Source organism: Tauraco erythrolophus, chromosome 11, assembly GCF_009769465.1.
Source record: "Tauraco erythrolophus isolate bTauEry1 chromosome 11, bTauEry1.pri, whole genome shotgun sequence".
Taxonomy (NCBI): Eukaryota; Metazoa; Chordata; class Aves; order Musophagiformes; family Musophagidae; genus Tauraco; species Tauraco erythrolophus.
In genome coordinates, this window is record NC_141475.1 from 24,344,483 (window position 1) to 24,366,311 (window position 21,829).

At 46.6% G+C, this 21,829-nt stretch overlaps 1 protein-coding gene across 2 annotated transcripts in view; it reads left to right on the plus strand.

Annotated features, from left to right (window-relative positions):
• TNIK (TRAF2 and NCK interacting kinase) overlaps nucleotides 1-21,829 on the plus strand; it is a 162,485-nt gene that overhangs the window by 81,817 nt on the left and 58,839 nt on the right. For both annotated transcript variants that reach the window (XM_086618726.1, XM_086618727.1), the window contains exons 3-6: nucleotides 5,649-5,705; nucleotides 9,806-9,931; nucleotides 18,366-18,476; nucleotides 20,568-20,658. In XM_086618726.1, the coding sequence (XP_086474852.1) occupies nucleotides 5,649-5,705; nucleotides 9,806-9,931; nucleotides 18,366-18,476; nucleotides 20,568-20,658 (385 nt within the window). The remainder of the gene's footprint in view (nucleotides 1-5,648; nucleotides 5,706-9,805; nucleotides 9,932-18,365; nucleotides 18,477-20,567; nucleotides 20,659-21,829) is intronic.

The window sequence follows — 21,829 nt, forward strand, 5'->3', positions numbered from 1 at the left end:
GTCCTGAGTCCCTGACTGGCTTGAAATCCCCCTGCGAGTAGCTGGAGTTAAGTGCAGGCAGGAACTATAAGGTTTGGCCCATGATTGCTCTGTTTTAATCAAACAGATATTTTACTCTTTGTTAAAATAAACATTTTTCCCTGTCCTGTTGTATGACTCACTTTTTCTTATGCTGACCTGATATTTAGAGTATCTGATGTTTTAATTACCTTCTCAGAGGCACAGATTTGTTTCAGATACATTTGAAGAGATGCGTAAACCAAGTGCAAAGCTAGAGTACATCATTTATAATACGACTTCTTTTGGAGATTGCTGAATTTTCACACTGGGATAAGCCTGTTTTTCCATCAATAAGTATTTTAGCCCCTTAAACTAGTTGGAGGATTTTTTTTTTGGCACCCTCAGGATTGTTTTCAATGGGAAACAAAGTACATAAACGTGCCTATACTCTGTAAAAGCCGAGAACAAATCACACCAGGGGCTATAAAATGGTCTAATTTACTGCGGATGGCAGTTTGGGTCGGAAGGCAAAGTTCCTTCTCTCAGGAAAAATTGGGTGCAATTTTCGGTGCATTAGTGCTAAAGTGCCTTCATGCTAAAAACCTTGGACCAAGTCCCTGAATTGCCTTGAACTACAGGAAAACAAGGAACTGGCAGGACTTGGACCAGGGACTTGCCTGAAGTTCTGGTCCATCCCAGGCGTGCTCCACCGTAGAAGGTCTGGGATGTGTGCATGGGGGCTTGGACCCGGGGTGCCCTGGTTGGGAAGTTTAAGAGACAATGCTCTGCCTGGCTGAAGGAAATGGGAGCTCTGCTTTTCTCTAAAGAGTGACAATTCTGTTTGCAGCAGGTGGTGGGTCATGTATTTTGCTGAATGAATAGGAGCAGACAGCAGAAGTTAAGTAAATGTGGTGGGATATGTTTCTGGGTACAGGACTTGCAGTTTTTGCTTAAAGGTGAAATCCAGGCTTGTGCAAGCAAAATTTTAAAAAGCAACCATCAATCATCTTCTTTCTGCCCTTCAAACGTGGACCTGAATTTTGGGCCAGTTTTAGCGTACAAAGCCTGATATTGAGGCCAGGGTTTGTTTATTTAATAAATATAATGCCTGAATGCATCAATTGATTTTAAAGGCGTTTATCAATGTTGCCTTTGTGTGCTGGTCCATTACGCTTTATGGAGTGTGAGGACTGCAACCTGTGAAGAAAAAACTCGTGGTGCTTTCCTCATTCACAGAAATTGGTCTTAATACTTGACATTATCAAGTTAGCGATAGTTGATATAACATTTTGAGAGTAATTAGGAGCATGAATTTATGCTCAGATGGATGTTTAAGTAAAAGCTGTGGCAGCTTTGAAGTTCATGCCTGAACGATCTTGAGGCTGAAATGTGGGTTTATACCCAAGTGAATCTTGACAGCGAATCTGGAGAGGGGAAAAACGCTTTAATAGCTCCGATTTCCTCCTGTTTGTTTTACGCCATCACAGCATCTATAACGGTACCAAATTTATGAAGATGAAAGCAGGTCTTGCAGTTCAACCAGAACATCATGTAGCCAGATGCTAAACCTGCTGCGGTGAAAGGAGCAGGGAGGTGTTGGAGGATATTTGTGTGTTTGAGAGCTCCAGGAGCTTTACCCCAGGTGATGCTGAAGGTGGTCCTTCAGACCTTGCAGTGCTTACTGTGAACAGCCAACATGAGGCGGTGAAAGTCCCTCCTGAAAACCTCTTCTCCTTCCTCTCCTTGAACTTCTTGGGGGGGTTTGGTCACCACCCTGTGTGAGCGAGGAAGAAGAGGTGGGTAAGCTCATGCTTATATCCAGAGTCAAGGCGATGGCATGCAGGAGTTTGAGCCCCACAGCAGGATGGCGCTGGTGGTACCATGTTTCAGATGCCGAGATGTCGTGGCAGATTGGGCTTTGGGAGGATGCCGGTCCTCTCGCGTCTCTTGCTCTTATGTACGAGCAGCTGGAAGCAGCTCACCTGCCACTGACAAGCGGAAAAATCCTGAACCATGCCAGGAGATAAAGAAGGCGAGAAGATGAAATATTACAGATTGCTAAAAAGCAGATTGGCTCCTTTTCTGCAGGCAGAGAGATCACCAAGGGCTGTTGGCATGGATTATTAAGGCAAGGAGGTTGCGGGGAGCAAGGGTGGCTGCAATGATTGCTACTCCCGTCCAGTGTCCTTTGCTGCTGTCTCCGAAAACGTCAGTGGTGGTGTGGTCTGAAGGCTCAGAAGTGACTGCCTTACCCTGGAAGGGTCCCATTGTCCTGAAGCCTTTCCTCCAGGCAGCTGCACCCTCTCCAGCATCCCCAGGGCGAGCTCCCAAGCATGGGGGCACCAAAAAGGAGGAATTTTGAAAAAACAGAATTTCTGTTGAACTTCAATGAAGACATCTGCAGTTTTGCCTGTTTTGACCCACATCTTTGCAGCTGGGGGAACAGAGGTGACCCCAGGAACAGGAGATGGGCTCGGTCTTTGTGTGGTTTTCTAGTGGAGGTTCCTTCTGTAGTGATGGTTTAGAGGAAAAAGCCAGCAAGTTTTGATGAATGGAGGACACACAGAAGGTAAAAGCAAGTTGCAGCAGAGGCTTTCGGACCCTTTTCTTGGTCTTGCTACCCCAGTCCACGTTTGTAGCATCTTAATAGCAGCACAGTGTTCATAGTGGACAATTGAGTGCTTGATGCTCATTAATTAACAATTTCAGCTTGCCTTGGCTTTGGCAGAAATGACTCTGCTGCCTGGTCCAGCCCAGTTCCTTTGGAAACGCTGCACGGACATGGGTGCTCCCAGTCCCGCTTCCAGCCTTTGGTCATAGGCACTTCTGCATGGCCATCGCGTGGGAGGCGGTTGGTGGCTAATGCCATCAAAAGGGCTTGTTGCCGCCGTGGCGTCTTTTAATACATGCAGGTCAGATGCTAATTTCACTCCGGTGTTGCATGTTTCACTTCTCAGTGTCTTTCTCCAACCTCTCTGTGCCTGTGTTGCAAACCCAAGGACGCCTGCAGTAGGGTGAAAATCAACTGTTTTCTCTAAGCTATATATGATGGTTTCACTGCAAGTACCAATGCTGAGCAGTAGGTATGTTGAATTAAAAGGGGCAGTTAACTGGTTTCCCTGGATGGACGTGAAAATCTGCCGGGATGAAGCTCAACAATCCATTGCTGTAAACAAACTCTATGAAAAGCAAATCTTTGCTATAAGATTCCAGGCTAAATACTCATTGGTTCTACTTCGCCTGATTTTTGCGTGACTAGAGTGTCCCTCATGGCTTACGTTAACATACGTTTCAAAGCAGTTTGTTTTTTTTTTTGGTAAATGCTTATGCAGTATGAAGTTCTTATCTTCATCTGTGAATGTTTGGGAGGTGTACGAGGCAGTGGCACATCCCTGGGAGCAGGACGATGTGGGCACGTAGGGTTCCTTTTCCCCTTGGCCAGTGTCGGAGGTAGGCAGCAGCACTCCACTGCTGCAAGGCTGGGGCATTTCCTTAAAATACAAAATGAGGTGGTGATATGTCAGAATAAGTTGGGTATAACTAACAAATACATGGCTTGAAATGCCCCAACTTGCTTCTCCATCTTCCTGCTCCCTTTCATGGAAGATGCAGCGTGCCTTGGTTACCTCTGAGTGCATCCCATGCTGGTGCTCTGTTGGCTTTAATTAAAGAGTCGGTATGCGCCGGGGCTTCCTGGCCAAGCCAACAAGGATGAATTTAGGAAGGGGAGGATTTGTTTGTGCGAATCTTGCTGTGTAAATAGATGGTGTCTAGCGATGCGCCCCTCCTTCCCAACGCCTGCGTCCAGGGGATGCTTCAGCCGCAGCCCACTGCTGCTGGGCTGGCTTTGTTTTATTGGGTTTTATGTTGCACGTTTTAAAATAAGGCTCTTTTTCCGTTGTTAGAAGATGCGGTTGCTCAGGACGTATAAATTGTGTTAACAAACGAGTGAGAAGCCCTGGTGGGTGAACTGGCATCCTGGTGAAGTCATAAATGTGAAGAGGATGATGCTGCCATGCTCTGCGGCTGGCGTGCGGGTTTGCTCCTTAAAGCCATGCCTGGAAACCCGAAGGGCCAGGGAGGAGTCCCTGTGTTTGCTAATTTGGGGTTCTCGCTGGAGGCGAGATGGTGCAATAGACCATCTCCAGCATGCAGGAGGGTTGGGAAACCTGAGCACAAACCCCAGCTCATCAGCAAACACACTGGTGAGGGGTGGCAGGGCCAGAGGAGCCTGTAATTTAGGAAAAGCTCATATTTTTCCCTGTTTCAGCCATGCTGTGGCTTGTCCTCTCTCAGCCTCTGCTGCTTGTGTGTCCTTGGTGCGTTAATTATTAATGCTGCTGGGCAGGAGCTGCCGTTCCCTGGGTGTCCTCCATGCCCTATCTCATGTGATGGGGCCTTGGGCTGCTCCTGTAGTAAGAAGGGGCTGGGAGACAGGGATGTTGCCCTTTGCCTCTCAGTTTGCCTGCTAGGATCGGCGTCTGCTGGTTTTCCTGGAGAAAGAAGCATCTTTTCTTCTGACTCTGCCCAGTTTGTGAGCAGAGCACGTGCCCTCACATGGAGAGCGGAAATAGTTTGATATGAGCAATTTCGATATGATGCTGGGTGATGCATTTCTCAGGGCAGGGAACAGGTTGCCCAGAGAGGTTGCAGATGCCTCATTCCTGGAAGTGTTCAAGGTCAGGTTGGATGAGGCTTTGAGCAACCTGATCTAGTGGAAGGTGTCCCTGCCCATGGCAGGGGAGTTGGAACTAGATGATCTTGAAGGTCCCTTCCAACCCAAACAGTTCTATGATTCTATGGCTTGTTTGATAGCAGTTGTGTTGGTTTTAGGAACCCATGAACAGTTTAGGCTCTTTTATAGTTTTCTCTATTGCTTCCAGGCATTTTTCTGTTAGGATTAATGTAGTTGAGTACTACGCAACAAGCAGTTCATTGCAGTGATTTGCTAATTTTTCAGTTGCTGAAAACCAAGAAGGCTGTATATGTCAAGGGGCTCCTGATTCTGTGCTGGCTGTCGAGCATCGCCTCTAGATGCACGCTCCCCGCTGGTGCCAGCGCTGAAGATGGGGTCACTTCCACAGCCAAGAAGCAAATCTGATTTTAAAAACCTCTCTAGCCTGCTAACTAAGACTTTTGGAAAATAAATAAATCAGTGGACAGAGTGTTTAGTGGTGCCATATAGGCTTGACATCCCTTGGGTGTCCCCAGGTCCATGAGAGCTGGGGCTGGGACACGAAGAGACCCAAGTCGGTGCTGCGTGGGTACCCCAGCCAGCACGTTTCCATCATCACAGCTCCAGCAGACCATTTACAGCCCAGTCATGCTCTCTGCTCAGGAGAGGCCTCGAGCTGGCTTTTTGCATGGCTGAGCATTAAAGGATAGATATTTCCAGCACCCATTTGCCAGGAAAATACAGCATTGAAGGCCCTTCACTAATTAATTATAATGGCAGGAGGAAGGGAAGGGAATTGCTTTCCCATCATGGCTGCTGCGAAGATGCTCTTGAAAAAGCAAAAAAAAAAAAAAAAAAAAAACAAAAACTGCAGATGCTGCCAGGGTGAGGAGATTGTTTAAGGATATTGTTCACTGCGAGGAAAACATTGCCACCAAGCAAAACAAACAGACTTCTCCCTCTTCTTTTTCAGGGTCGTCATGTTAAAACGGGCCAGCTTGCTGCTATTAAGGTTATGGACGTCACCGGGGTAATGTATCCTCCTCCTCCTGCATCCTTAAATGACAGATAAGAGGGTCAAGGGGATGGGATGTGATAACGTGGGGGGGGTTGGTGGAAGGTTTGTGTTCCTGGGAACCAGACCTCTTTCACCTTAATGTGAAATGTGCTGTTAAGAGGTTTTGGTTTTAGTAAACATGCAAGAGAAAAATAAATCTGGAAGAGTTTTGGAGATGAAATAATTTTGTGCTGAAACAAAGCAGCATCCAGTTCCCGCAGTGTCTCTTTTGAATGCATTTATGTGAAGAAAATCGTAGCAACAGGATCATGTATTCATAACACGTTTCAGTTTCTCCAAATCCATGTTTTTCACCAAAAGCTTTTGTTTGCCAAACCCGTGTGCAGGTATTGTTACGAATAACTTTTCTAGGCAAGTGGAATTACTCCTCTGCATCCTACTGATAAAGAGGAAAAAACACACCACCCAGGTCTCAGAAACATGGCTCTCTTGAAACTTGTATTGGACTGAGAGAACCAAGAATTTACAATTTATTAAGTGAATAACAGGATTTAGGGTAACGAATGGTTTCACCGTTTCCCAGTGGCCACAAATGGAAAAATGAGTGGAATTGCTCTGATTCCTAAAAACCTAAACAGATGCGTTTAGGAGGGTGACATGAAAGTGCTTTTTCTTGAACAATTTTTTTTAAAGTGCAGTATTTATCTCCCAAAGTTCCTGCCTACATAATCAATGCCAAGTTTGTGAGTAAGAATGTGTTTTGTTGTCTTTTGTTGTTGTTGGTTTTTTTTTTTTTTACTGGAATAACACATTTCAAAATTTAGCACTTGATCCCAATCTACCCACCTTATTTTTTGAATTAATGTTTTTAATTAGCTTTCGAGGAGTTCAGCACGTGCAGGATTGACTCTCTGTGAAAGCAGTCAGCTGGCGTCAGGAATATGTTTTGAAATACCTTAAAATGTGGTGGTGTGGTATTAATATCTACAGGACCTTCATCTAGGTTCTTTTTTGTGCTAACAGGTGAAATGATTCGTGGAAATAAGTCTGTAAATGTGAATGAGAGTTGTTTCTGTTGACTTGCAATATTTCCAAGTGCCATTTATCTAGTTCTCGTGGGAAGCAGACTCAAAGGGAACGAACGGACAGATGCACCTAACGTAGCCCCATGGCATAAATGGCAGTGGATTCCCCTGGGATGAAATTCGAGGTTATAACAAACAAGCCATGAAATTAGAATATTACTTTGAGGCCAAACAGGGTCTTAAATTTGAGTCTACGCTTAGTTCAGTGGTTTTAAAATATCATCACTTCCAAGCAAAGATGTGGAAGGAAAGTAGCCCGAATCTGATCCTGCCCAATAACTAACATTTTCAGCCACATCTTTAAGTAGATGTCCCCAATCTAAACTTTTACTTTCCAAAGTAGGGTCTCAGGTAGGGTCTCTGAAGGTCCAAGGTAGTAAATCAGATATTTGGCATAGGATGTGTTATTTGGATATTTAATTATTTTCCCCTTAAGCTGCTTTTAGCCCTATTAAAACACGTAGCTGTTGATGCTGAAGTCATATCTAGAGCCGTGTCCTCCAGCCACCACGCGAATGGTCCCAGGAACCACTTCTGGAGTCATTTCTAGCGCTGATCCCTGAATTGTGTATACAGCCACGTTTGGCACCTGGTCCAGGCTCAGTGTGAAGGCTACTGGTGAAAATCCAAATGTGTCCACTCCAGTCCTTTACCACCTCCTGACACACACTAATTTCAGTGCTGCTGCTGCTGCTTCCTTTTATGCAGCTCTTCCATCCTTCCCATTTTTCCAAATGTCCTTGGTGACAATGTGTCTTTCAGAAGCCTACAGAGAACAGAACTAGCGTGGTCATCCCAACCATAGCCATCTGCAGTTTCATGGAGGAAGTTTTTGGAGTTTAAATCCCACCACATGCTACGTGAGCTTCCAGCCAGCATCTCATCCCACTACATGCCTTGCACCAAACCCCGAAAGGCTCCTGATGATGATGCTTTGTTTAACTCATCTATGCTCTTGCTAATTATCTGTTAGGCAAGATCGCAGCATAGAGACCTTCAAATTACAGCACTTGATCATTTTGGGCAGCCACTATCTCTGAATTAAGAATTTGGATTCATTTTCCAGGGGCTGGTCCTGCTGCATGACCTAGTTCCAGCGATGGATGTAATAGAATTGATTGATGGAGGCAAAGCGTGACAGCAAAACCTGCTCTGTGGGTTTTGTTGGCTTTGGGGTTGGAGTAGCTACGGCAGCTTGCCGTGATAATTCCTTTTTCTTCTTTCCCTCACTGGATTTGCTGGTGGTGATCACTGCTGGTAGCCCTGCTTGGAGCAGGAGGCTGGGCTGGAGACCCCTGAGCCTGGCCATGCCTCAGGTGCCGTCCTGATCTCCACAGCTCTGATGGCGGTTTTTTGAGGCTGTTTTTTGCCTTTTCAACTTTTTTCTCCCATTTTGAATACTTCAACTTACAGAGGGACTCAAGATAAACCTTAGACCAGGCGTCCCCGAGACTCCTGTCCGTTTTTCCTAGTCAGGCATGTTTATTAGTTCCTGTTGTCCTAATATTTGCTGTTGTCCCCTGAATTCTCTCTGGAAGACTGTAGTCACTTTCTGCGGTACTTTGGGAGAAAAGCCGTGTTTCTGTTGCGTGACACCTGGTCAGGGAGCGTTGCTCTTCAAGAAGAGCCGTTCCTGCAACTTTGCAGTTCGACGGGATGTCCTGTCCTTTGCCCGTTTGTAGCACTGAAGTCAGGATGAAGCAGGTGAGGGACACAAGGGTAATAAAGAAGAATAAAGAAGTAACAGTCCTTCTGGTCCTTTTATGATAAAGCTCATCGACATCAAGGCACTAACTGCTGCTCCACTGCCTGCGGAGCTACAGCAGGCTGGAATTCGGTCAGCTTAAAATAAAACCAGGGCACGCTCGATGGTCATGAAAGCGAAGAGGTAGGACATCAAAAGAGGCCTTGGAGCAGTTCCCTTGCTCTGGTGGCTTCAGCTATTGCCGCTCTGCGGGTGGGACGGAGAGGGGCTGCGACAGCCCACAGGAATGGCGCTTGTCACCGGGACCAAGTTAGTCTGGCAGAGAGTTTGTTGGACAGGCAGCGTCTGCCTGCTCCCTGCCTGGTGCCACCGCACCACCAGGAGCACTTGGTGTCCCCAAACGCCTTGTGCTGCTTCTGCCTGCCGGGGATGAGAAGGAGCTGGCTGTCAGACAGCTGGGATGCACTGGGACGAACAGTGCAAGAGCAATTCTGCCATGCAATGGTTTCTAGAAGACCATCCTCCGTTGGCCTTTGATGAGTCTAGGAGGGTGTGCTGATGCATTGCTGGAGCAATGCAGGTGGTGTTAAGCTTCAGAGCAATGCGATGGTGATGTAAATTGTGATATGAGTTATAAAGGAATTAGTTTAAAAAGATGGAGGAACGTCTTAAACCACTGAAAACGTGTGATTTGGCTGTGATGCCAACGTCTGGCACTGGTGGCCCTCTGAATGTAGAGCACATGTCCATGCAAGGGCTCGGTTCCTGGCCAGACTTTGCTTGGCTTGGCCAGGACCCCCGGCAGGTGCTTATGCCTGCGGATACTCAGCTACTCGGAGCTTCCTGGAGCTCTCTGCTCCCACCCGTGCTGCAGGGTTTGAAGCAGCACACAGGGATGGTGGGTTGTTAACTTGTGCGAGGGGGCTGCTACCTGCCTTAAACTCTGCCAGTACCTTTGGGATCCTGTTCTAGAGAAGACACCGTGATCCACACCATTTGGAAACAACCAGATTTCCACATTGCCTGAAGATCTATCCAGTTCAGGGTTCAGAAATGTAACAGGGAATGTGGCAAAGCATGTGTTTTCTCCTTAGCTTTTTGTCGAAGGAGCAACCCATTAGTCTCCAGTGCAGACCTCAGGCTCCCAGGACTCGCTGCAAAAGGTGACTGTAAAAAATAGCGTGAGGAAATTTGGGAGAGGTGGGTCAGAAGCGGGGTGCTTGGCTGTTCACCCATGTACAGAGAGAACTGGGAGCCTGCGAAGTGCAGTCTCTTAGTGCCTCTGGTTTTGTTTTTCTTTTCTTTTTTTCACCTCATCCCAGGATGAAGAGGAAGAGATCAAACAAGAAATTAACATGCTGAAGAAATATTCTCACCACCGGAATATTGCTACGTATTATGGTGCTTTTATTAAAAAGAACCCACCAGGAATGGATGATCAGCTCTGGGTAAGTTGCTTTCTTTTCTTTAAATTAACTGGGATTTAACACAAACGATTTACTCTGTCTTGTCCTCTTACCACCACCTGTATTGCACAGAAAGCCTTATTTGGCATCCGTCTTTTTCGAAGTCGTGGCTTTGCAAAAGCTCTTCCTGCACCGCAGTAAACACTTCTCCATTTGGCCATAAAATCTTTGCAGACTGCCGATAAAAACTTTTTTATTCTGAATTATCATTAGCAACATCTTTGTTACAATATTCAATTGCAAATGGTTCCGTCCCATGAAAATAAATGCATCAAAAAAAAAAAACAGTTGGAGGGAGCCGGGAGTATTGCTGGGAAGATGGAGGCTAGGGGGGGGATGCTGGGCACACGTGATTCCTGCCGGCTCTTGGCATTGCTTCTCCTGCTTAATGTTTCACGGAGCCAGCGCAGGCGAGTAAAGAGGAGGGGACGGCGAAGGGAGGGCAGGAAGGTCTGTGGCTGTTCAGCCATTGGGGTGAAGATGCCTCGCGGTGCCAAAGGGCTCCAAGCTGCTTCTGCCTCTCCATAAATCCTCGCCTGCCCCCTCCTCCCACTTCCCATGTCAGTGGCTTTTTGGTTGTTAATTTGGCGTTCCTTGACCGTGGAGGATAGAATTTAAATCCACTATCTGTCTCTAGAGATGGCCAGAGCATTGGAGCCCACCTGCTCAGTGGCAGGCGGTGCTGGCAGGGCTGGGCAGGGCAGCAGGCACCGCGGGTTGGGGCTCTGGGTGCTGCTGTAAGGGGGATGAAACATTGATTCTAGTTACTGTGTGCTGTGTTCTGAGCTCAGCTGTGCTGATCCAAGTCTGTGGAGCAACAGCCTGCAGCACCCGTGGGTGTATGACCAGCGGTTTGAGACCCTGCTTTCGTGAGGGCATTGTTAAAGGAAAGGCTACATTGGAGTTACCTTAGATATAACGACTTGCATGTTGTCCTGTGCTCTAAATAGCATTTATTTTTTACCTCTTGTAAATCCAGTTGGTTCTGGTTTATGCATGCGTGGTTTCCTAAGTTTTTCTGTGCCTGAACAAGATTGCTAGAGCCTAATTTTTCAGAGGTAACAAGTATCCATGGTTCATCTGGGAGGCCATGGAGATGCTGAAGAGCAGCAGAATGCTCTTTCCTTTAGTTTCAGTATAATCTGGGCTTTCTATTAGCAAAAGGTTCAGTGGCTTCAGCTGTTTGCCCCTGCATCCACACGCCAGAGTATCGGGGCAATGGGAACTGGAGGGTTTTAGAGGATGTTCCTCCTGGGACAAAAATGGAGCTGATGGGCTTCTGCGCTGCTTTCTTACCCGAGACGTTCTGGTACACTGAATTATTGGGAAGACTTGGGGACTCGGACTCCAGGGGCTGTTCTTACTTGGATGTTGGGGTTATTTTTGGTGGGAACCCTTTAAAAAACATGTTCTTTGCAGCTGGGCTGGGATTCAGCAAGGAGAAAGCTGTCAAGCTGAGAAATGCCTTTTCATCCCATGAAATTCCATTTGGCTTTAGCTGGTTTATAATCACTTTTCTTTTTAAAACAAAAAAAAGTAAAATAGAAAAGCAATCCATAGCGTTTTCCTTTGTGCTGCTGGAGTGCCTGAGTGGAAAAAAAAGCCCACCAACTGTGTGCCAAGGCCCTCAATAGCAAGACAAGCCCTTCCCAGAGCTGGGCTCTGCGCAGTGCCCTTACACTGCTTGGGTCTGGGGTTAGCATGGTCTGGTCAGGGAAGAGGGTTTGGTTGGTTTTTTATTTCCTCCAGCTCCAGTGCAAAGAGCTCTTTGCATATACAAGTGTTAATAAAAGAATGGTTTTCAAACGATTTGCCCATCCAGCGCAGCCCAAATGCCCCCAAAGAGAAGCTCAGCAGAAAACTCCTTGGATTAAGAGAGGCTCTTTCGTCAATCCCCATCACCATGAAGCAGCAGAGGATGCTGTGGGTGCTGTATCACCTTCAGATGGCCGAAGTCAGGAGGAGAACCTGGGTTTTCCCCAGTGGATCACCCAGCCATGCAAGGGGAGAAGGTGTTTATCACCCAGCTATGCTCCTTGTCCCTTGCCCCCTGGGAAAGGCAGAGTAGATAATCTGAATTTCCTTCCAGATCAGCTGCCCCTCCTCTCAATTTTGGGAGGTCTTTCTCTTGGGCTAGTGAAAAAAAAAAAATGGTTGCAAAAGCTGCTTTCCTTGCATTGAAGAACACGGGTGTGAGTTTTTAAGTCTATGCCTGGTGCTGGGACTGGGGGAGATATTCCTGGGAAAGCTCTTCAGCCATGGAGGAGAGGTATGCTGGTGTCGCTGTGCTAAATAGCTGTTGTTTCAGGATCTGATTGAATTAGGACTTGTGTGAACTCTATCGGTCTTGCTGCACAGATAAAGGCTTGTTTATTTTTCATTGGCCCTTTGTTGAAATAAAACGGTTTCTGATAATGCCCGAGTAATTCTTTTTATCGACGTTCAGGAGGCTGATACGGAAATAAAAAACAGGGAGCTCTTTCAGTGGAGATTAAGATCTCTCAGAAGCGCAGCAGGCTTCTGACATGAAGTATTGTCATCGCTTCTGCCGCGATGATGAGCAGGTATTTCGGTGCTGCTGCTCCGTTCCGTAGCAGCCACTCGCCCTGAAAGATGAGCTTACTGAACACGAGAGCTTTCCTGAAATTAGAGGGACTCATGGAGCATATTTTAGCAGACAACAATGGAGATATGCATTACAAATCAGATACATTAGTAAAAAAAGGAAGTAAAAGTCATAGGGACAACCTTTATGGAACGTTTAAAAAAAAAAAAAAGAAGAATTAAAAAGTAGGAGGTAGGCTTATTCCTGTGTTGGATAAAGTGTTGCTTTCGGGGGTGCAGTGGACCTTCGGAAGGGATTGTGCCCATCTCTAACAAAGACAAGGGGATCCTGCATGGAGGAGCCTGTAGTGGAAGGGGGCAAAGAAAAGGTGGGCTGCAGAAACTGGTGAGATGACCCAGGGAATGGTGAGGACCCAGTTTATCTGTTAACTTTTGCTTCTTGGAGTTAAAGTCATTAAATTCACCTTGCACATCCCAAATCTAAGATATAGGCTGGAAGGGACCTTAGAGATCATCTAATAAGGCGTGGGTTACCAGGCTGCACATAACCCACTGGGGGTTGTTTTGAGATGTTTTGGGGGTTTTTGTGGTGATGGGAGATGGGGTATTCACTGGAAAGTGTGAACTTGATGGGGGATGTGACTCAATCCTGAAAGACCCCCTCTCCAGCACATCACCCACCCCGACAGCTGCTGGAAGTTGCAGACTCCACTTCATTCGCATACGTTAACACACCATATACATCCGCAGGGCCATAGGGATGCTACTCAGCTACGTGTTTATCATCTGCCCTTGCTGTCCACGGTGCACCGAAGCCATGAACGGAGAAGCTCTGCCATGCATGGGCAGCGGGGTTGGGGTGAAGGGGGATTTGCAGTGCACAGGGGCTGAGCAGCTGCTGGCAGAGCTCACCCAGGGCAGAGCCCACCCCGGGCAGAGCCTGCCCGGTGCGTGGTCCCCAGGGACCAGCAATGCTGGCTGCCGATGGATGGCTGCCATGGCAACCCTGCCTGCGCCCGGAGCTGCATCTATCGTGAAGAGGGGGAAAAATTACTAACAGGCAGATTGCCAAAATTCCTGCTCGTGGTGAGCACGGGCAGGGACCCCACGGGGACAAAGCTGGTGGACATTCTCCGGTGCATCCTCTGCGAGGGGTGATCTGGGGTGATTTTGGGGAAGAAGGAATTAGGGCGATGTAGGAGCAGAGGCTGTGTCAGGGTGGGACCGCTGCAGCCGAGCAGCCTTCGGGGCTGTCACTGCGTCGTCGCAATGTGCTTTTTCACCATGTTGAGCCGTAGGGACCCATTCAATCGCTGATGGGTGATACAGACGGAGTCACATGGGGATCTGGAGAACAAAAATAGGGGCAGGGAGGCTCCGAAGGTGGCGGCTGAAATGACACAGGCCACCGAAGCACTGGCTGACACCTGTGCAGCTCGGAGCAGGATCGCCCTTAGTCTGCTTGTAGGCACTGAAGAATATTTTTGAGCGGTTGCTCATACCTTGCATCACAGGAATTAAATCATTAAATGTTTGAGAGGACACTGTTTTTGATTGAGCTGTAATTCTCTCTAGTCCCTCCAAGCCCTGCGGTCCCGGGGGGAGTGGGAGTGCTCTTCCAGCCCCCAACTGAGAGCCCAGGGTAAGCAGAGAGGCTTTCTGCCGCTGTCTGGCTGAGGAAGCCAACGCTGTCTCATTCTCATTCTTTTTCAAAGCGCTGTAAACACTGCCAGGCTGCGAGCCCAGCTCCTTTCACTGCCATCCCGAAGCCCAAAGCTTTCACCCTGCTCAGGACCCACAGTGGCAGCTGCGCACCGTCTCCCTAAGGGCACGGATGGCTTGGCTGGCCTCGGAGCACAGGGAGGTGCCAGTAGGGTGCAACTGGGCAAGTTGTTTATTTATGAACTTGTGCAAGAGCAGTTTGATGCTGCTGTCGGATTGGGGAGAGCGGAGCAGTGCTGGCCCCCCTGCTCCCACCCAGGCCTCCTGCTGCAGCATCACAGCCTGCTCCTGCTGCAACACTGACACCGGCAGTTAAAGCCGGTGCTTATCTTCCTGCAGAATATTTTAGCTGCTGCTTAATACCAAGTCAGTGCATGTTTCTGTTTCTGAAATGGGCATCAGCTTTTCTGCTGATCCACAGAAGGTCTCTGCTTTTTTTTTCTTAAGGCTCCATCAGTGGCTCCAGGTGCCATGACAGGTGTGCGAAGGAGCCAGGGGAGGGGATGGGATTGGAGGGGAGGTGATGGGATGGGAGGGGAGGGAAGGCTTGGGTGGTCTGAGCGTATGGGGCTGCACTTCACCCAGGTTCTGTTTTCAGACGCAGAAGGAAGAAGGATTTCCAGCAGCATTTAGCCTGAGGGTGTTGGATGCTTGTTTTCTATAACTTAAAAAAGAGAAGGCAAATTGTTCATGGAGTGGGGAATAGGAACACAGAAGGATTTGGCTTGTGGAATAAAGGAGTTGGGACGATTTTGGGGGTTCCTCTGGACAAGCTGGAGTGGTTCTTCATGAAGTGAATTGTGGTTTCTGTGCTGGGGATGCTCAGGTTTGAGCCCTTTCAGGTAATGTACGATGGGAGCAGAGGTCTCATTGGCCATTCCCAAACTGGGGAAGGCAATGGTTGATTTGAAAGCTGCAAAGGCTCTTTAAACAAAAAAATCATGATGCAGCAGGACATAGAGATTTACAGCTGCTGCTTCTCAATTTGCCTTGCTTACGAAGTTTGCTGTCACTCCGATGCGAAGAGCTAAGTAAATGCTAAATGAACTGTATTTAAAAATACTTCCTCAATAAATGGCCTTGCAAATTAAATTTCAGAAGATGGTCTTACCTTTAGCCCATCTTCATGATAATTTTAATTATGGTTACTAACAGTTCAGTCTGCATTTCCGGTTTATTGTCTTACCCCATCATGACTTCATCCTTTAACAAGATCAGTAATGATGCAGGTGTGTGCAGGGCAAAGCACTTACCTAGAGGCGTGGGGCTGGTAAGAAGGTATCTTAGTGTAAGTGCCATTTGAAGCCTTCCCTGAGTATGCTAAGCTCTGTCTTAAAATCAGCTGGAACTTTTGTTCCCTTTTCTTTTCTCCTGGAGGGCTGTTTGTTGGTTTCCAACCTAAATATACCCATAACGTGTTGATACATTGATGTTATGCCAGTATCTACCTTGTCTTTCTCCCTCTTTGATGCTTGCCTGTCCATACTGTTGACAGTATAAACTCATATCCCATTGCCATCCATCCCTTGGCTGGCTGGACAAGTCCTCAGGTCCTCTGAGAAGACCCGATCATCTTCCTGTACCTGCCCCAGTGTCTGTTTATTGTTCTTGGGCTCTATTGCCTAGCAGGACACAGTGCTGTGGGTGAGCTCTCACCTGGCCTGTTGGTTGACTCCTTAGTCATCATCTGTGTTTCCTCTCTTTGGAGGCTGCACTGTATGAGTTGTAGTTGGGAATTCAGTAGCATCCTTCCATCTCAGGAGCAAAGGGCATGGCAGTGCTGCTAAGCTTTCCTTCTGTTCCATCCAAACCTTCTGGAAATGGTGGTTTTTCACATCGGGCATCCATCAGCTCTCCATTGTGGACAGAGATACTCGGGCAGCCTCGTCATCTTTCTGCTGCTTGTTTTCCTGGAGAACTCATGGCGGGGTTTTCGGGAGGTTCCTTGCTGTTAGCAACATGTGTGTGCTGCTGAGCCCCTTTGGCCCCTGTCCAACTGGACCTGGAGCCTCCTGCTACTGCCAGAGATGTGCTGGTGCTGGATATTTTCCTATCGGTGTTATGGGACTATGCAGCTGTTAAAAAGCCAAGTTGGAAACACTACCCCTGGGAGTTTCTCTTTGCCTCTCTCTTTTTTTTTTTTCTTTAATCTCCAGATTTCACAATTATGGATTTGGGATATATCAGCAGGTGGCCGTATTATTCACCTCCTGGTGCAAAATTAGTCTTTGCTCTGTGGAAGTCAAGGACAGAGTAGAGGACCGAGTGAACTGCCAGCTCCAGAAAGATAATCAGGCAAATTAATGGATGCACTGTGTACTTTTAATGGGATTTCTTCCATGTTTTAAGCATTGTGATTGCTGTACATAGCATAGTGTGCCCTTCCTCTTCCTCCTGTTCCAAACCCTGGTGAGAAACTGTGGATGAATTTCTATGGAAAGGGACTGGAGAAGGCAGCCTTTTGTGTTGGAAGGTGTTTGTGGCTGGCTCAGCTATCCAGGGTTTTCCTTTCCATGCTTGCTGCCGTGGTATCCCAGACATTCATTTAATCAGAAACACGTGCAGACTCTGATATTCCCCACGTGTCAATCAGCCAAAGGGAAGGAGAGGAAAAGCAACTTTGAAACCAGTTGATCCATTGTTCCCCATTCTGTGAGCAGTGAGCCACCTGTGGCTTAGGCCACGTCCCAGTGACCCAGCTGGATTGCTCTTCTCCTGCTGGGATGGAAGAGCTGGAAGAGCTGCAGCAGCGTTCCTTGCCCTCACACAGGGCTGACTTTGGTGAGTCACGTGTCTCTTTCTCGAAGCCAGTTTCCTGATATGAGAGGGATATGCGAAGAATTTTTCAGTTTAGGAAGAGACAAGAAAGTTAATATCCAAACTAAAGGTAGGAGCATGGTCAAAGCTGACGAAGGTATAGTCTGCTCAAGTATTTTGTTTAACCTGAAGGTTTATAGCAGTACTCTCTGGATTTTATGATAGTTTATTTATGATAGTCTTTTAAATCACTGTGTTTGAGCAATTTGATTAGAAGTAACCCTTCAACTTTCTTGAAGGGTTGAAGGCTTCTTTCTCTTCTTCTCTTGGCCCCTGCTGTTAATAAAGTGATGTCACTTGCTTAGAGAACTTTAAATGCCATGTAAGCTTCATGTGATAAGAAACTTTAAACATGCACATTGAAGAATCTGGCAAGGCACGACTCATAAGAGAATATCTTTCAGTAGGAAGCTGATCTAATTGGAAAACATGGTTTCATATCTGAGAGAAGCACGTCTACAGGTCTTGGAGGAGGCTTGTTGCATACGCAGGCTGTGCTCGGTTTCTAGAGCACGCTGACAGCGCCTGCATGCCCTGGGGATCCGTGATGTCCCTGGGAGCAGACTCGCATCCCGTGCTATTTTTATAAGATTTATTTCACAGTTGCTCAATGACAAGATTAGGTTTGGGCCTGGGTTAGATCGTTGTACTTGTGTATTTGATATTATGAAACTTTGTAAGCAGTACAAGCAGTGGTTTTCAGTCTCATTTGAACCAACCCAAGCAGCAGGACTCCAGCTGCACGGCAAGCTTCCCCTTGAGGAAGGTTTCCTGCTCAAAAAGGTGGTCAAAAGCAAAGACCTCCTGGTTAAAAAAAAAATGTAAAATTGAAAAGTATACCTGGTTTTTAAGGTTGAAGAAAGCTTCTTTCAGACATCTATCTTGTTGTCTTCATGTTTTCAGAGTTGGAGAACTTACATCCAAGAGGTAGAGTTTTGCTTGTGTTGCTGTTGATGCTGAAGGTTGATCATAAGTATAAAGTAGGGTATGTAGTGGTGGGGTCTGAGATGTCAAGGTTTCCAATTTCCTCTTCTGATTTTCAGCTCTGGACTGATTCCTATTTCTTGTTCCCATTCTTCTGGAGAGCAAGAAGCCCTTCAAGCCTTCCAGCCTTTTATTGTTTCATTTTTATAACAAAACCCACATGGATTAAGAGCTGACAGGTACAAGATTATGTCCCAGTGGCTCTGCGTAGCACTGCGGTGGCTCCAAACCTGCGTGGCCAGTCTCGGGGTCCCACCCTGGGGCAGGGCAGCCTGGAGGATGCTGTTGATGTCACTGCAGTAATTGTGGGTTTTGTCCCGTTTGGCAGCTGGTGATGGAGTTCTGCGGCGCGGGCTCCGTCACTGACCTCATCAAGAACACGAAGGGGAACACCTTGAAGGAGGAGTGGATCGCCTACATCTGCAGAGAGATTTTACGGGTACGTGTCCATAGGGAACTAAACGTCAGGGGTTGCTGGAGTGTTGCACTCGGTGCTTGAGGGACACGGAAAGCCTTTGGCTCTGGAGGCTTTGTGGCTGCGATGGGCTGGAGCCTCTTTGGTGCTGGTAGACATGAATGATTCATGTGCTCGTATGATGCATAATAAATAAGCCCTGTTTAATGCCCGTTAGCTCTGTTCGTTCCCTGACTTTTAACCCTCTTTTTCCTTCAACAAAAATATAATTTCCTTTAGTATTAATAGGGCAAAGATTTATTTACATTAGAATTACATTTTCAATTAACGCAAAGGTGAGGACTAATGAAGTCGGTGGAAAGAATCTTCATGATTAAAAAGCACCCCAGGCTTTATTAAATCTGCATGTCTCTGGCTTTAATTAGGATGCTGCAGCTTTTATACCCACAAGATAAATGTTTGACTGGAATGTCTTAAAATGGACCATGCCAGAGTTTCACGTACTGGGAGATGGCAGCTTCAGCAAAGGCTTGCTTGCGTTTTGCATGAGTGAGGTCAGACGATGTAATTGTAACGACGGCTTCGACATTAAAATCTATTGCTCCATGAACTGAGATTTTGTGTGGGAGAAAAACAGAAAAACCAGGCACGTGGAGGAAAACTGCAAAAGAGCCATTCAAAGGAAACAAGGCAAACTGACTGAAAGGCCATGTCTGGCACTGCTGCTGGTGTCCAGGGGTGACACAGCACTTCTCTGTTGACCCTGAATGCCACCGTCCGCATCAACGTGATGTGCAGAAGACGTTGGCACTGTAGCCAGTCACTTGGTGTATGGACACCGCTTTCGGTGCCAGGAAACCACAGTCCCACAGGCTTATTTTAAATATCCGAGCTCAGTGAGACTACTTCTTAAAACAGACTCTGGCAGCGAGTCAGAACCCAGCCGCTGAATCATGTGCCAGGGGCACCATGGCGTGTCATCGCTTGCGTTTTGGCCAGGCGTTGGGGCGGTTGGTTGGTGACCTCTGTAGGGTTTCAGGTGATGAAAGGCTCCTACCTTCGTGCTGCAGAAGGTGGCTTAGTCTTGGTTCAGACTCTGATGGCCAGTTGTAATCCTAACACGAGCCTCAGACCCACATTGTTAAAGGATTTCTTGAAATCCAGTGAAATTTTTGCTCTACCTCCAATGCACAAAGGTGCCTGTAACCGGATACAACATGGCTAAAAAAGGGCTTTTGTACAGGTATAATCTATTCCACGGTGTTATCCCAAGGTAACGAGCGTAAAATGACTAATAACTACCAGCAGTGATAGCAGAAATTGTTTTCTTCCTCGGATATGAATGTTTAATGTGAAATGTAAACCTAACGCAAAATTAGTTATTGAAGTAATCCATATTTTTGCTAAGCTGGCAATATAGGTGGATGTTACTTTGAAACTGAAATAATAAATGAATAAAATAAAAATGTAGGCTGCAAAAAGAAATTAATGAGCTAATAAAAAAGCACAACAGAAAACCTAGTTTACCTTTAGCCTTTGAGACAGGCTTTTAGTTTGAGCTGTATCTCTATTAGGGATACGCACAAGTTATAATATTTGTATTTGCATGGTAGCTTTTTTAATACAAGCTTTTCAGTGTACTTAAGTCCCATTTATTGGACCGATATTTGGACCGAGAATTGGGATTTTTTTTTTTCAGTTTCTGGATGATGGAAATAGAGAAAAGAGACAAAACCATTCTGTTATTTCTGCCACAGAAATGGCTCCCTCAGGCAAGGAAGCTCATGGGGGAAGATATGTCTAGAGCTACAGAGGAATTTGGGTTAATGTGGGTTCCCGCAGAAACTGAAAGGTTGGTTTTAATCCATATAGAATTGATGGTTCCTGTCTCCTGCCATGGAGAGCACCCACTGCAGCACATATAGCTTGCTGGGCATGTCCTCTCAGCGTGCGACATAGGACAGTATTTTGAACACACGATAAACGAAAGCGTTCTCGGGTGCTCAGCTCCAACTGTGAATCTTTCATTTCTGAAGTGTAATTGGTTGAGGAGGAATGTCAGAAAATAACATGCTTTGAACTTGGATTCCTCTAACCTTTCTCTGAATTCTCTAGGGCTTGAGTCATCTACACCAGCACAAAGTAATTCATCGAGACATAAAGGGACAGAATGTATTGCTGACGGAAAATGCAGAAGTTAAACTAGGTAAGAGTGGGTTAGAGCTCTTGGAAACTGCAAGTGGGCTGGCTGGAGAGAAGCAGCAAAACTGACTTGTAAATGACTTGGAGAAAGGGGATGTATGCTAAGAGCTACTCAGGGGTTTTTCTTGTGCCGGCCTCAGTAACGAGACCTTGGCTGTTGACCAAGTGCTGTATTGCAAACTGCCAGTGGTCGATGGCCAAGTTCTGCACTCAGCAGTGGTGGTGTTTCTGTTCAGACGGTAGTTTGGGCAGCTCTGCCATCATGTACAGGTTAAACAATCAAGACCAATTTTTCATGCGCCAGGTTGAAAAGTGGCTGGCGAGCATCACTAGCCATTATAGAAGGCTGTTCCCTCACACCTTCCTATGGTATCCTACAGGATCATAGTCCAGTCATTTCAGTGTCACATAATCCAGATCTGTTTTCCAAGCCAACCTGTTGGAGAGAGCTTAGTTTGCAAGAACTACTTCTGAATTTCATATGCGGTGTTAGTCACCCTGGAGAAGACCAGGCATTCACGTGAAGATCATCTGGAAGACAGCAGATCAGCACAGATGATGTGCTGATATCCTCAGTTGTCCAGCACCAATGTCGTTAAGGCTGTCTTTGTGGGTTTTAATTTATGCTAGTGATGAAAGATCCCTTACTCTGGTAAAGCGAGGTGCAAGCCTTGTTTTCCCATGTCTCTCCTCTTTACAGCAGAATAAAATCCCAGCTTAGCAGATGGCACCACCAGCTTGTTTGGCTTTATGCTGGTGAAGATTCCTCTCCAAGGGGAAATTCTCCAGGGCAGATCTTCAGCCATTGCATTGCGCAAAGTGAGCTTAGTGGACCATAGAGTATTCTCTCATTGATTTGATTTCATCAGTTTTTGCTTCGTTTTGCAGCTCTCTGCTTGACATTTCCCTATGGGCCTTTGTCCTTGGCCCTTAGTTCCTTAAGTCTTTCGCATTTCTGCCATTTCCAGCAAGAATTTAGGTAGAAAAATGAGGCTTCTACCAGTATTTGGCAGGCTTTATTCAAATGAGAAAGCATAGAACAAAGACTGTTGCTTGTTCGTGTTGCTAACTCTGTTTCTCATTAGTATGAGGAGCTGTGATTTCTTTTCATTGCTTCCTGGCAAGGCGGAAAAAGCGCAGGGTTTCTTGCAAAACGTGGACATTAGATGATCAGG